A 16028-nucleotide genomic window follows, 5' to 3' on the forward strand; every position below is an offset into this window, starting at 1 on the left:
TAAAGCTATAAAAGCTCTTTAAATATGTAAAATGTTATATAGAGTCACATGTCTCAACTATGAAAAGCATTTTCTTTTTTTTTTTTTTTTTTGAGAGGGAGCCTTGCTCTGTTGCCCAGGCTGGAGTGCAGTGGCTCGATCTCAGCTCACTATGACCTCCGCCTCCCGGATTCAAGCAATTCTCCTGCCTCAGCCTCCCCAAGTAGCTGGGACTAAGGCATGCGCCACCACACCTGGCTAGTTTTTGTGGTTTTTTTTCAGTAGAGGTGGGGTTTCGCCATGATGGCCAGGCTGGTCTCAAACTCCTGATCTCAGTTGATCCACCCGCCTCAGCCTCCCAAAGTACTGAGATCACAGGCATGAGCCACCACACCCAGCCAAAATTTAGAATTTTCTATTTTAAATTCCTTTTTAAAGTAAAAAGTTCATATCTAGGCAAAAATGAAGGCAGAGGTTGTGTAACTGAGAAATTACTGATAACTGAAAATTATGTTTTCATTTTTATTAAATGAAACCAATACCATATTTTCTGGGGTTACATTAAAACAATAAAAGTCTCCTAAAAAAGAACTACATTTTTCGATATGTCAAATACCCACTGAACAAAATTTTAAAAGTTTCTATTGCACTCAAAGCATGAATCAAAGGATGTTCAAAGGCTAAATTTTTGGAAAGTCTGAAACACATATTACAATTAATTACTTCAACAAAAAGCTCCTCATTAATTTTCCTTAAAATACCTTAAGACAAATTGCAGCTTTTCCTCTGTATATACACCAGTTTTTTATGTCCAACTGTCAAGTTTTCTCTTGGGTTCCATGCCATTATGTCAGAATATTAACTCTAGTTAGAGAGGTCTATAACTAAAATGCATAATATTCTATACCCATTCTACAATCCTGAAAATACCTAATGCATGCATTTATACAACCACCAGAACACATCTTAATGCCATATTTAAACACACGTTCTACTTACTGGACATTGGTAGAAAACTTCATTTTTGTTTCGGCCCTCTGCAGCTTCCACTGCTATGTACTGACTCAAACCAGTATGTATGCAAAAAGTTAAAGGGAGACAGTATTTCAGTCCCTGTCTCTGCTGGAATCCTCCGGCAGCTGTATCGACGTCTAACAAATCTTCAGAACGATAGTGATTAGACAGTGCCATGCTTCCCAATAACCTGAGGAGCATACAGACTTAAACATGTAATACACGGCAGTGCCAAAGAGCTGTGCTTCATCTTTCTGATGAATAATAATTTCCCACTCACAACTTTATAAGTACTAATTAACATGACAATTCTAAATCAGGAATACCCAAAGCACTATAATTTCTAAATATTTAATTCAAACTCTTTTGGTTGGAAAAAAGATTCTGATTTAAATTGAAAATTAATTAAATGTCTAAATGGCAATGTTTTAAAAAGAAATACAGTTTTACTGTTTTCAAGAATCTATCCTGCCATGATATATTGATTTGCTGGTGTTTTGCTAGCCATGTATGTGTGGCCAATTTAATGTTTAAAGAAGTAAATTCTCTGATGCTGTTATCTTGATACAACCTTTAGCTTACCCTATGCAACCAGACAGTATAAATGTAAAGCAGCTTAAACCTTGTCCAAATTTTCAAAAACTTGGATGCCTGGGGTATAGATTAATCTCATTAAATATATATATAGCAATACAGGTATCAAGGTATTCCTTGATGAGATTCCTAAGTCTCAATGCTTGAGCCATGTATAGATAAAAATCCCTGTGTTGCAATTTATGACCTATCGGTCATGTCGGTTCTGGGCAACTCTTCTAACAAAGTTCTCTCCTGTTTGCTCTTAAAATCTGACAATTTTTCAACTTTGTCAAGTTTCAGTTCAATAGGAAAAAATAGCCAATAATTTAGGGTCATCTAGTCCTAACTGACTTCTATGTCTGACCCATGCCTAGTATTTGATTTCTTTCTTTTTTCTTGAGACAGGATCTTGTTCTGTCACCCAGGCTGGAGTGCAGTGCTTACTGCAGCCTCAGACTCCTGGGCTCAAGAGATCCACAGCTCCTGAGTAGCTGGAGCTATAGGTGCATGCTACCAAGTCTGGCAAATTGTTTTTAACTTAATTTTTTATAGAGACAGGCAGGATCTTGCTATGCTACCCAGGTTGGTCTTGAACTCCTGACTTCAGGAGTCCTCCTGCGTTGGCATCCCAAAGAGCTAGTTTCAGGTGTGAGCGACCACGCCCTGCCCCCAAGATTTGACTTCTGAATACTACCTTATAATCTCAATGTGATCACCTCTGGGATTCCCTGTACTCATTCAACCCTCATCTGAAATTGTAACAGAGCCTCACATGATTCTTCACATACAAAGGAACACCAGGTTCCAATAAGAACAATGCAAAGTTCTCCTTAAATTCTTATTAGCATTTCACAAGCACAATGTCTCTGAAATAGCTTACTTTCATAAAAGTACAAAAGGAGTAGACCCATTCAAAGCATATATGCCTTCTAAAACTGTGGGTGAGTTTTGATGACTACTGCATGGTCTACTTTTACCCAAAAGTTCCACAATGTAACGTGGATATAGTGGCTGGAAGGCTGAGGCAGGAGGATCCCTTGAGCCTAGGAGTTCAAGACTAGCCTGGGCAATATAGTAAGACCCCATCTCTAATAATAATAATAATAATAATAATAATAATAAATAAAAATTTAAAATAATAAAAGTTTATAAAACAAATCTTTAAAAAAAAAAAAGCTGAGCCAGGCACAGTGGTATATGCCTGTAGCCCCAGCTACTTGGGAGGCAGACGCAGGAGGATTGCTTGAGCCCAGGAGTTAAATACCACTAGCCTGGCAACACACCAAGACACCATCTCTTAAAAAAAAAAAAAAAAAGTCTGGGTGCAGTGGTTTGCATCTGTAATCCCAGCACTTTTGGAGGCTGAGGCAGGAATTGTTTAAGCCCAGGAATTCAAGACCAGCCTGGGCAACATGACAAGACCCCATCTCTACAAAAAATACAAAAAAGTAGCCGGGCATGGTGGTGCGCCTGTACTTCTAGCTACTGGGACAGCTGAGGTAGCAGGATTGCTTGAGCCAGGGGAGTCAAGGCTGCAGTGAGCTGAGATCACGCTACTATACTCCAGGCTTGGGGACCAAGCAAGACCCTGTCTCAAAAAAAAAAAAAAAAAAAAGTTCCACAATAAATACTTCATTCTTTAGAATTAAATTTTAAACAGGCCATTCAATTATAGACTGTGTTTAATATGACAAAACAATTTTATTTAGTGTAGTGTATGCAGCTCTGGACAAATGATTGCTCTTTACATGTATAGTAGGTAGAATTTGCGTCAAGCTCCCAAAATAATTTGCCTGGCCTGTATGTAATAAGATACACATTTCAAGAGTTCTGAAGAATTTGGTTAAAATATATCGCACATACCTTTACTGTATGTCCCATCCCCCATCCCATACCAGACTTCATTTTAACTATACAAATATATTGATTAAAAATTGTGTTTTTATGAGATATATTTATTTTGGTAAAATCTAATTCAAGCTATAGATTTTGTCTTATGGATTGCTATAAAGGAGAAAGAGGGAATTCCCATGCTTCTTTAATTTGTTAAGGGTAACTACAAATACAATTTATTTACTTTCATTCTAAAAAATAACTTGCATCATTAAAAATAACCAAAACATTGAATATCTTACCCAGGAACCACTAACTTCTGTCCATTGTGAATTCGGTATGAACATCGATAATCGTCAGGAAGCTTGCAGCCAATCTGCGCTTCCACAGCATCGAGGTCTTCCTCTCGAGCACCCTCTATAAAGGCACAAAAAAGAGTGAATTGTGAAGAAACCGCCTTAAATCTAAGAAGAAATGCAATCTATCTGCTAACTAATGAAACAATCTTGGAATGAGTGAATTCTGTCCAAAATATATGGCTGAAATAGAAGGAAATGAATTGAAAACTAATTTGAAGCACTGAGAAAGCAAATTTCTTAGTTTCCTCCCAACAGGGAAAACACTGGCACTTAGTAAAACATGGAAAGTGGGCACCAATGAGATCCACAATAATGTTTTCACGTTATAACACAAACCTCTAAATTTCCTAAATCTAAAATATTCATACTGCTTTATTTAAAATAAATAATAAAAAAAAAAACCCCTGGAAGTTCTCTAAACTGATGTTATTTAAGAGTTTTAACATTGACTCTCAATGGGAAATATAGGACATAAGGTATGGTTCATGTGTGAGGAGGCCATTAACTTGAACTCTATTTTGCATATTTGTAAACTTGCCACATATTCTAGCTTTGAGAAGTGGGAAATAATGACAAATACCAAGAGATGAGATCGACATTCAGCAACAGCCCACCAGGTTGTTGGACTAAACCTCTTGCTGAATAGTGAAAACAAAAAATTGGCTTGAAGACTTTCGAAGAGTCACAACGGTAGGGGAGAGAGGTCCAGGAGAAGAGAGAGACTGAGAGGTGAGCCAGGCATCGGAAGCCACCTTGTCTTTAGACAAGAATTGCTGTCAATTCTGAAAGCAAATATGAGGTTGAGTGGCCAAGAAGCTGAGCAAAGCTTTAGGCAGTACCACAGGGCTAGAGGGCAAAACAAACAGAGTTCAGGGTCCACAAAGGAGAGAGGGACCTGGTAAAACCCAAGGTTTTTGGGCTAGGATTCTGACTGACATCCTAGGAAAAAGGATGAACTGAAAATAAGACTAGTTCTCACAAAGACTAAAGCCCAGCTTTCAATCATATCAATCTCTGATTGCATTACAGTGATCTGCCCATTGACTAGCTGCTAGCCAAAAGCAAAAGTAATCTCTAGAAGAAAATAACATTACCCCAAAATTCAAATTATGTCTAGCAATAAATTAAAAAGAACTAGGCCTATACCAAGACAAGATCTGACTAAAGAAAGAGGAAAAAATAGAAAATAGAACCAAATCCATAATACATCATTATTGGAGTTAGTAAACATGGACTTAAAAATAACCACAACTGATATATTCAATGAATTAAATGAAGATGGAGCATTTCAGCAGAGAACTAGAAACTATAAAAATGAATCAAATGGAAATCTTAGAGCTGAAAAATGCAAACACTAAAATAAGAATACACTGAAAGGGTTTAACAGCAAATCATAGTTTTAAAGCTAAAGAGGGAATTATAAACTGGAAGCCAGGTCAGAAGACAAAAAGGGATGGAAAAACACAAAAAGAGCCTAAGACACATATGGGAGGACATGGCAGAAAGGTCTATGATACATGCACTAGAATCCCAGAGGGAGAGGAAAAGCAGAATGAAGTAGAAGCAGTATTTGGAGATAACAGCAGAGAATTTTCCAAAATTGATGAAAATGTCAAACGATGATTCAGAAGCACCATAAACCCTATGGAGAAAAATTACAAAGAAAAGTTATCTAGATACATCTTGGAAAACTGCTACAATCAAAGACAAAGATAAATTTTAAAAGCAGTGTGGTGGGTAAAGTGAGGGTATAATTACCTTCAAAAGAGAAACAATAAGACTGACAGCTAAATTCTCTACAGAAACAATAGAAGTTAGCTGGACTCAGTGGCTCATGCATGTAATCCCAGCACTTTGGGAGGCTGAGGTGGGAGGGTGGCTTGAAGCCAGGAGTTCGAGACCAGCCTGGGCAACATAGCAAGACCCCATCTATAAAAAAAAAACCTTAAAAATTAGCCAGGGATGGTGTCGCACCTGTAGTCCCAGCTACTCGGGAGACTGAGCTGGAAGGATTGTTTGAGCCCAGGAGTTGGAGGCTGCAATGGGCTATGACTGTGCCACTGCACTCCAGCCTGGGCAACAAAGCAAGACCCTGTCTTTAAAAAGAAAAGAAATAATAGAAGTCAGAAGAATGATATCTTCAAACTGATAAAGAAAAATCACTGCTGACCAAAACCCTATAACCAGTGAATATATCTTCAACAATGAAGATGAAATAAATACATTTTTAGATAAATGAAAGAAAAATTCAGCAGCAGCAGTTAGAAGAAATACCAAAAGGAATTCTTCATGTGGAAGGAAAGTGATCCCAGATGGAAGCATGAAGACACAGGAAGGAATAAAGGGCAACCAGAAAAGATAAATATGAAGGTAGTCTAAAAGAATATTGAATATGTAAAATAAGAATGTTTTCAGGGAAATTAAATATGTTAAAAAACAAAATCACAAAAACAATAAATCAAAAGGCAGGCGGGAGGTGATTGGAGTTAAAGCATTCTAAAGTTCTTTCATTGTCCAGGAAGTGGAAAAAATACTAATTTACATTAGACTTTAAAAAGTCAAAGATGCAATGTTTTAATCTCTAATCACTAAAAAAAGAAAGGAGAAGAGAATGGAATAAAACATAATTAAGAAGATTACAGAAATGGAACAGCGAACAGGTGGGACAAATAGAAAAACAGAAACATGGTATAGCTCAACTCAAACACATTAGTAAATCTATTAAATATGAATAGACTAAATAATCTAATGAAAAGACAAACTGACAGATCAGATAAAAAACAAAAAATTATATACAAGACACATCTTAAAGTAAATACAGAAAACAAAGCTAGAGTAGCTCTACTAAAATCACATGAAATGAGACTTTAAGGCAAACAACTTTATTAGAGCTAATGGAGGACTTTTCGTAATAACAAAAAGGTTAAATTCACTACACAGGTGTTACAATTCTAATTTTATGTACCTAATAAGAGCTTTAAAATATATTTTTAAATGACAAATAAAATGGGAAAAAGATATCTACGATCACAGTGGCTGTAGTTTTCTCCTGCTGTAATATTAGCAGCTTAAAGCACTTATTATTTCACAGTTTCTGTAGGTCAGGAGTCTAGATATGACTCAACTGGATCCTCTGCTCAGGCCCCAAAAGGCTGAAAGTATGGCATCAACTGGGGCTGCTATCTCATCTTATGCATCGTATGCTTAGGATCCTCTTCCAAGCTCACTGGTTGTTGGCAGAATTCAATTCCTTAGGACTGAGGCCCTCAGCTCCTGGAGGCCACCCACCATTCTCTACCATGTGGCCCTCTCCATAATATGCCAGCTTGCTTATTCAAAGTCAACAGGAGAGGCACATTGAATCTGACTTCTGGAAGGGCCCCCAGTCCCTTTTAAAGGCTCATCTGATTAAGTGGGGCCCAGTCAGGATAATTTGCTTTTTGATTAATAATTAACTCAAATTCAACTAATTTGGGACCTTAATTACATATGCAAAATCCCTTCACCTTTTTCATATAATATGATCTAATGGAAGAAAATCAGTTATTTTCACAGTACCACCTACACTCAAGGAGAGATCATTATACCAGGCATGTACACCAGTGGGTGGGAATTTTGGGACTATCTCAGAATTCTGCCTACCACAGCAATAGATTTTATCATACTTCTCTCAATAACTAACAGAACAGGCAGACAAAATACACAATTCAGTAAGAGTGTAGAAGATTTGAACAAGATTAACAAATTTTACCTAATTATATATACAGTATTGAACTCCGTAACTGCAGAAAATACATTGTTTTTAAGTATACACAAAACACTGACCAAAATAGATCATATACCGGACCACAGAATAAGTCCTAACAAATTTTAAATGACTGAACTCACATAAAGTATATCCTGTGATCACAGTGGAATTAAAATATAAATTATATTTAAAAGATTACTTTAAAAGTCCAAAATATTTAGAAATTAAGTAATACACTTCTATATCATTCATGGGTTAAAGAAGAAATCAAAGAAATCAGAAAATACTTTGAACTGCATGGTAATGAAAATACAATGTATTAAAACTTATGGGACAAACTAATGTGCTTAGTGGGAAATTGAGAGCTCTAAATTCATTTAAAAAAATAAGAAAGGCTGAAAATCTATGATCTAAGCAATGATCCCAAGTCAGGAAAAAAAAAAAAATCACAGTAAATTCAAAGCGAAGACATCAAAGAAATTAATGAAATAAAAAACAAACATACAGTAAAGGATTGGCAAAGGCAAAAGCCAGCTCTTTGAAAAGATTAATAAAATTAATTCACCCCATCTAGCAAGATTGATGAAGAAAAACAGCAAAAGTATAAATAATTAATATTAGAAATGGAAAACGTGGTATCACCACAGATCCAACAAGCACTAAAAAGATAAGAGGATATTATGAAAAACTTCATGTCAATAGATTTGAAAATAGATGAAGTGGACAATTTCCTAGAAAACAACTTATCAAAATTGACATAAGAATAAATAGAAAATCAAAATAGTCCTATATCTAATAAAGGAATTGAATCCATAATTTAAAACTTTCCTACAATGAAAACTCCAGAATTGAATGGCTTCACTGGTGCATTCTACTAATCATTTAAGCAAAAAATAAGACCAAGCTTACATAAACTCTTCCAGGGAACAGAAAAAGAGGCAACACTTCTCGACTCGTTTTATAAGGCCAGCATCATCTTGATACCAACACCTGACAAGAACATTGCAAGAAAGGAAAATTACAGGCCAAACTCTCATGAACATAGATGTAAAAATTCCAATAAAATACTAGCAGATTATATCCAGTACATATAAAAAAGATAATATATTACAATCAAAGTAGGATTATTCCAGGAATAGAAAGTTGGTTTAGCATTCAGAAAAGCAATTAATGCATTTCACTGCATTAACAGAGTAAGGAGAAAAATCATGAGAATCATAATGCAGACAAGGCATTTGATAGAAATTATCCATTTAAAAAACAAAAACAAAAACCCTCTTCCCAAACTAGGATCAGAGGGACTATCTTCAATCTGATAAAGAATATCTACAAAAAAAAAAAAACCCTACAGCAAACATCTTATTTAAAGGTGAAATGCTTAAAGCTTTCCCTCTGCAATCAGAAAGATAAGGATGCCCGCTATCCTATCATTACTCCTCTCCAACACTGTACTGAAGGCCCTCGCCAGTGCAGTAAGGCAAGAAAAAGAAATACATGATATACCAGGCTTGGAAAGATAGAAATACAACTGTCATTATTCTACATCCTTAGGGAAATGCAAATTAAAACCACCACTATACACCTGCCAAAAAGGCTAAAATAAAAAGAATGACAACATTAAAGTGCTGGTAAGAATGTAAACTGGTAGAACTACTTTCAAAAATAAACACCATCTTTTGAAGTTTAACATAAGCAATTCTATAACCCAGCAAACTCAATGCCAGATATTTACCCAGTAGAAATATACTCATATAGACATCAACAATGTATATAAAAATTTACAGCATTATTTGTAATAGCCAGAAATAGAAATAACCCAAATATCCATTAACAGTAGAAGGAATAGTCTACTCAGATAATGGAGTACTATACTGCAGCCAAAATGAACAAACTCTGTTATACTCAAAAAGATTGAATCTCACAAACAAAGTAGAAATAATCCATACAAAATAATCTACAACTTACATAAAGTTCAAAAAAGAAAACTACTCAATAGCATTAACAATCAGAATAGTGGTTGCCTCTGTGAAAGAGGGAAGGACTATGAGGAGGGCTTCTAGGTACAGATAATATTCTACTTCTTGATCTGGAGGGTGTTACAATGGACATGTTTACCTTGTGATAATTCAATGAGTTGTGCACTTACAATTTATGCCTATTTCTGTATGCTACTTAAAACCATTAGTGACAGCATGTACCGCGGGATATAATGTGATGAGAAGGGCACTTCACGTCTGCAGTTATCTTTCTAAAAAAAAAACATAACTCCAGCTCCAGTCTAATCATCAGTAAAATATCAAGACGAAGCTGATTTGAGGAACTGCGATTACTTTTGCACTAACCTAATACAAAATACCTGACAAGTACTCTCTCAAAACTGTCAAGGTGCTGGGTGCGGTGGCTCCCATCTGTAATCTCAGCACTTTGGGAGGCCTACACGGGCAGATCACTTGTGGTCAAGAGTTCAAGACCAGCCTGGCCAACATGGTGAAACCCTGTCTCTACTAAAAATACAAAAATTAGCCAGGTGTGGTGGTTCGTGACTGTAGTCCCAGCTACTTGGGAGGCGGAGGCAGGAGAATCGCTTGAACCTGGGAGGCAGAGGTTGCAGTGAGCCAAGATCATGCCACTGTACTCCATCCTGAGTGACCGTCTCAAAACAAAAGCAAAAACAAACAAACAAAAAAACTGTCAAGGTCATAAAAGACAAAGAAACTGCCACAGATCAGAGTACACCAAGGAGACATGACAACTAAATGCAATGTGGTATTCTGGACTGGATCCTGGAACAGAAAAAGGACAATAATGGAAAATCGGGGGAAATTCAAGTGAAGTCTGGAGTTTAGTTAATAGTAATGTGCCAATGAAGATGTTTTAGTTTTCATAAATGTCCCACAGTGGGATATATAAGGGTAAAGGGTGAGGGGTGTATAGAACTCTCTGAACTCTCTTTGCAACTTTTCTGTAAATCTCAAATTACTCCAAAATAAAAAGTTCATTTTAAAAAAAGAGAAATTTTAGTATAAAAGAAACGAAGCTGAATGGCAACCTGAACTACTGGATGAGGAAAGAAACTAATATTTATATGGTATGTGCCACATGTTAGACACTTAACATGTAACATTAACAAACTAAGAATTTCTTGAAGAAGAGAGACAAAAATATACATGGCAAAAAGAAAACTAAAAGGAAATGTATGTTTACAATACAGTAAAATCAAGGTTGAAAGAGGTATCCAACTGTAATAGAATTTGGGAGGCAGAAAGACCAGAGTTAATCTTTGCTCTACTACTTTGACATAGTTTGTATACTTGTCCCCTCCCAAATCTAATGTTGAACTGTAATCCCCAATATTGGAGGGGGGCCTGGTGGGAGGTGATTGGATCATGGGGTGGATTTTTTCTCATGAATGGTTTAGCATCCTTCCCTTGGTGCTGTCCTCAAGATAGTGAGTGACTTCTCATGAGATCTGGCTATTTAAAAGTGTGCCGTACCTCCCCCTCTTCCTATTGATCTTGCTTTTGCCATGTGACATGCCTGCTCATACTTTGCTTTCCCCATGAGTAAAAGCTCCCTGAGGCCTCCCCAGAAGCAGATGCCACCATGCTTTTTGTACAGCCTGCAGAATCGTGAACCAATTAAACCTCTTGTCTTATAAATTACCCAGATTCAGACATTTCTTTATAGCAATGCAAGAATGGACTGATACACACTGACTGCATGATTTCTAGCAAGCTATTTCACCTCTTTAATCCTGTTTCTTCATCCTCAAGAAGGGGATAATACCACCTACCTTAGAGAATTACAGTGAGGATTAATAAAGTGCTTTACTCATACTCAGTAAATATTTATTTACTTTCTTTTCCCCTTAACCTACTCATAGAAGGAAACAGTGAAAAAGTTATGAGGAGCCAAGAAGCCTAGATTAGAGTTGTATCTTGGTCACTGGTTTGATACCTTGCATGAGTCACTTAAACTCTCTGGGTATGTTTCTTCAACTTACTAGCATAAATCAGGATGGGCATATTATAGCCCACACTCCAAATCCTGGCCTGCTGCCTCCTTGAATGAATAAAGTTTTATTGGAATACAGCAACACTCATTTATTTATGCATCATCTTTGGCTGCTTTTCCACAACAACAGCAGAGTTGAAGAGTTGTGACAGAGACCATGTGTCCCACAAAGCCTAAAATTTTACTGTCTGGTCCTTTAAAGAAAAATTTTGCCAACCCCTCGTCTAAACAGTCTCTAAGTTGCCTTCCAACTCTAAAATTCTAAGCCAAAACTTAAGGTAAATATGAGATTTGAAAATATGTGACAACAATATATCTTAATTTCAAGATGCTCCATAAAAATTTCTCCAAGTCCAATGCCTATCTGCTTTCTGATTTTCCTTTTTATCTGCAACCTCTATAACCTTGCAATTGAATCAGAGACTGTGGCAGCTGAGGTGAGCAGCTAGGTTCCTGACTTGGTTTTAAAATTCATAAGCCTACGGTTCCAAGAACCCACAGCACTGCAGACATCAAAGAGCCTTTATCCTATTCCAACTCATGGCAAAGCCCCAGAGAACTGGCACTGTGGAGTAAAACAGGAGCTGTCAAGGAATTATCTGACAACCTCACTTCCAACTGCTAGGTAGTACAGGGAGCCTGGAACTACCAAAATTCATGCACCAAAAAAAAAAAAAAAAAAAAAAGGAAAAGAAAAACAAGCAGCAGCAGCAGCTGTTACATATCCTTAGTTTTATCTTCTTGATAGCTCTGAGCCTAAGAGCAGAACCATATACCATATCATATTCCAAATGTCCTAATATTTAAACTAGCTCTTCTAGTCCAATATACATTCTAAGACATTCCAAACATAATAGGATAGGTCCTATCTCCCTTCAGCCAATGTTAAGACCATAGCCCTGGAGTCTGCTCTATATCCAAATCCTGGTTTTGCCTTTCCTTTGTGATGGTTAAACAACTTAGTTTTTGTTTTGTTTTGTTTTGTTTTTTTGAGATGGAGTCTTGCTCTGTCACCCAGGCTGGAGTGCAGTGGCGCCATCTCGGCTCACTGCAAGCTCCGCTTGCCGGGTTCACGCCATTCTCCTGCCTCAGCCTCCTGAGTAGCTGGGACTACAGGCGCATGCCACCACGCCTGGCTAATTTTTTGTATTTTTAGTAGAGACAAGGTTTCACTGTGTTAGCCAGGATGGTCTCGATCTCCTGACCTCGTGATCCACCCGCCTCGGCCTCCCAAAGTGCTGGGATTATAGGCGTGAGCCACCGCGCCTGGCCACAACTTACTTAGTTTTTCATGCCTTGGGTAATCCACCTATAAAATGAGAATAGTAATTATTTATCCCATAGGACTTTTGCAATTAAATGGAGTAATACTCAAGAAATACTTAGCCAGTGCCTAGCTTTGTGTTTAATTAATAATAGCTACTGTAAGCCCTTACCTTATCATCACCAAATATCTATTTTCAGATTTAGTTTCCTCTTGAAATATTCAACCCTACATACCAAGTAAATAGTATTATTCGTTTCTTCTAAGAAAAGAAGCTATTCAGAATATTAATCAAGGGTACTTTCCTTCAAAGCCCTACTCTTCCTGCCAAATCATTCTTTCTTCTACCTTTTAGCAATTCAGTTTCAAGCACCTCGTCATGCAACCGTGATTTGTATGAAAGTAATATTTGCATGGGAAATTAGAGAGGAAACACAAAATGCAAAAGGAATACTGTTTCAAAAGAGTCTTTAGTTCTAAAGGGAAGAAAATATTTGAGAAGAACTGATTCCAATTTTAGCTTAGCAAAACCGAACATCTATACAATGCCTTTCAGTGTAGAAATCTGAAAAAAACTTGGAGGGTAAAGCAGGTAAGTAGCAATCAATCTACAATCTGTCTATTTTCATGATCATTAATTAAATCAAATTAATGGAAATAGCTTAATACTTCTTGCCAAAATTGGACAATAATGGTGTAATAGAAAGAGCATATTCTGGAGTTGAACAGACCTCAGTTCAAATCTTAGTTCTACTATTTTGCAAATGTCAAAATAAGGATAAAAGTTTTCCTTACTCTACTAGGCTGCTCTTACACAGGTAAACACCAAGGGTCTTTCTGAATATTAGACTATCAGACATTTACTTGTACTGAAAATAGTATCAACTTGTACTGAAACTGTATCAACAGTGTTGATACAGTAGGCAAAATTTCACAATTAAAAAAAAATCTTTTAAAAGAAATCACCGTAGTTACTCTCACACAATCTTAGCATTACTACTTTCTTAATAGAAAACAAATATAAGGATAAAAGTTCAGCTTTCCCTTCTGATAAATAACCATGTGGGTCCCAAGGATGAGAAAAAACAGGGTAAGCACTAGAGTGAAGGTCCTACTTCCATGGCCAAATATGAACAGTAAATCACAGACAAAGTTGGGTTAACACAGTTGCGTAGATGACAGAGATTCAAAGTTGTTTAAACTAACCTATTTATACTAACAGTAATGGAAACGGGGAAAGGGACCCTGCATTCCCAGTACCTTTCAGAGATAAAACCATCCGAGGACACCTGGGCTCCAAATATTTCTTGAGATCATCCCAGGCCTTTTTAATAGCAGCATAATGGTCAATGTATCTTCCTACATCAGAGTAAGTATCTATGAAGAGAGATTTCCAACACTGATTCTTCTGTGTTTTCTCTTCCCTAAATAGATGAAAAACATGAGATTTAAAATCTTTTAAAATAATATTAGCATTTATTTTAGATACCTACAACATATAGGAACTTGTACTTTTCCCTTCCTTTTCATTATATTTTAGCCACAAATGAAGATCAGATAGCAAAAAGTGATATATACATTAAAAAATTTTAACAAAAGTTACTACTGGCATGGTGGAATTGTTAGGCACTCATTTTCTCCTTTTCTTTCTACTTATTTTTTTTCAGTTTTCTAATCTTTAATAAAATATGAATAGTAATAACGTATAAATTTCAACTTATTCTTAAAAATATACCAATTATAAACTTTTAAAGGCATTATGTATTGTTTTAGAGAATACTTAGAATCTTGTGATATAATAATATTAATCTAACACATATCTACACTGAATTAGTTGAGAATCATAGAACATGAAAGTAATTACATGATTCAACATTCCTATTTGGTAAAATTCCCCAAGCATTTATTGAGTGTCCACTTAGCCACTGAGGATATAAAAAAATAAGGCACATTTTTTGCCTTCAAAAAAGGTAAGAGTCTAACCAGTGAGAAAGAATGAAGTATAAAATTAAGAATCAGAAGTGATAGAGGGTAAGGCAGCCACAGACGGCCTTAAGGTAACATACTAACGAGCTTAGTAAGAAAGGCTTGGTAAGCCTTTGTGATGAATATAGAAGGAGGGAGAGAAGTGGGGAGACAGAGAGAGACACGCCTAGGATGACTCCTAATTCTGATCTGGATGCCTGAGAGGATGATGCTGCTATGAAGACTGGGAATGCTGAAGGACAGGTTTAGGAATGGGGAAAAGAACAATTCAGGGTGGGTTTTTTTTTTTTTTTTGTGGGGGTAGAAGAGGGAAGGGGAGCATCTTTTTATTAATCTAAATAATATACACATAGATTATTAAAACTAAGAAGTAACAAAGAACTTACGATGAAAAACTATTCTTCTGTTTTAAGTCCAACTCCTCAAAGGAAATCTTAGGTATTTCTAGAAGTTACCTCTATAGTTCTAAATGTTTATGCCTCTAATTCTTGATTTATCAACTTCACATGTATCTACTGATACCCCAAAGGGAAACACGGGAAGATCTAGCAATACTTAAAATTCCCCTTACCCTGTTCTTTTTCCTCCCAATGTTTGATAGCTCTGTTATTAATTTTCACTTCTGTCTAAAGCTTGCAGCTTTAAATAATATGCTTAAACCTCCGCTTCTTACTTCACCAACTTTAGTCACTACCTGACTCCACTTAATCTAAGAAAAGATATTAGCATTCCTACTCGTTTCTTCCACCTTTCTCAACTCCCACTTTCTGTCATCTGTACTTTGATTCTGTCAAATTTGTTAACATTTACTGAATCCAGTTAATAAGTGTGGGACAGCCAATAGAAAGGTCCAACAGACAGTTGTGCAAACAATTCTAGACCTCAGTGGGGAAGTCAGGGAGGGAGATTCAGGTTTGGGAGTTAGGAGCATGCAGATAGTCACTATAAATGGCAACAATGCATGCAGTAGAGTTCAGCGAGGGAGAGCAGCAGTGGGCTAAGGACAGAACCTTGGCAAATACCAACATTTACTAGCAGGCACGAGAAGAGCCACCAAAGGAGATAAAGAGACAAGGGTTAGAGAGGAGAATCAGGACAAACTAGTGTTATGGAAGAAGCCAAGGGCCAGTTTTCAGAAGTACATATTCCTCGAATACTCACTCAGATATCAGCCAGTATTTTTTGCAATGTCTTCTCCACAGCGGATCATGACTTGATAGCTGGCTAAGTCTTCGACTGACATAACAACAGCTGG

General features: G+C 36.6%; 1 protein-coding gene across 3 annotated transcripts in view; it reads right to left on the reverse strand.

Moving 5' to 3' along the window:
- FBXO3 (F-box protein 3) overlaps window positions 1-16028 on the reverse strand; it is a 33563-nt gene that overhangs the window by 13816 nt on the left and 3719 nt on the right. For all 3 annotated transcript variants that reach the window (XM_003830389.5, XM_008955859.4, XM_014346771.5), the window contains exons 2-5: window positions 15935-16024; window positions 14048-14211; window positions 3705-3819; window positions 979-1183 (exon numbers count right to left, since the gene is read on the reverse strand). In XM_003830389.5, coding sequence (XP_003830437.1) covers window positions 979-1183; window positions 3705-3819; window positions 14048-14211; window positions 15935-16024 — 574 coding nt within the window. The remainder of the gene's footprint in view (window positions 1-978; window positions 1184-3704; window positions 3820-14047; window positions 14212-15934; window positions 16025-16028) is intronic.

Source organism: Pan paniscus, chromosome 9 (genome assembly GCF_029289425.2).
Source record: "Pan paniscus chromosome 9, NHGRI_mPanPan1-v2.0_pri, whole genome shotgun sequence".
NCBI classification, from domain to species: domain Eukaryota; kingdom Metazoa; phylum Chordata; class Mammalia; order Primates; family Hominidae; genus Pan; species Pan paniscus.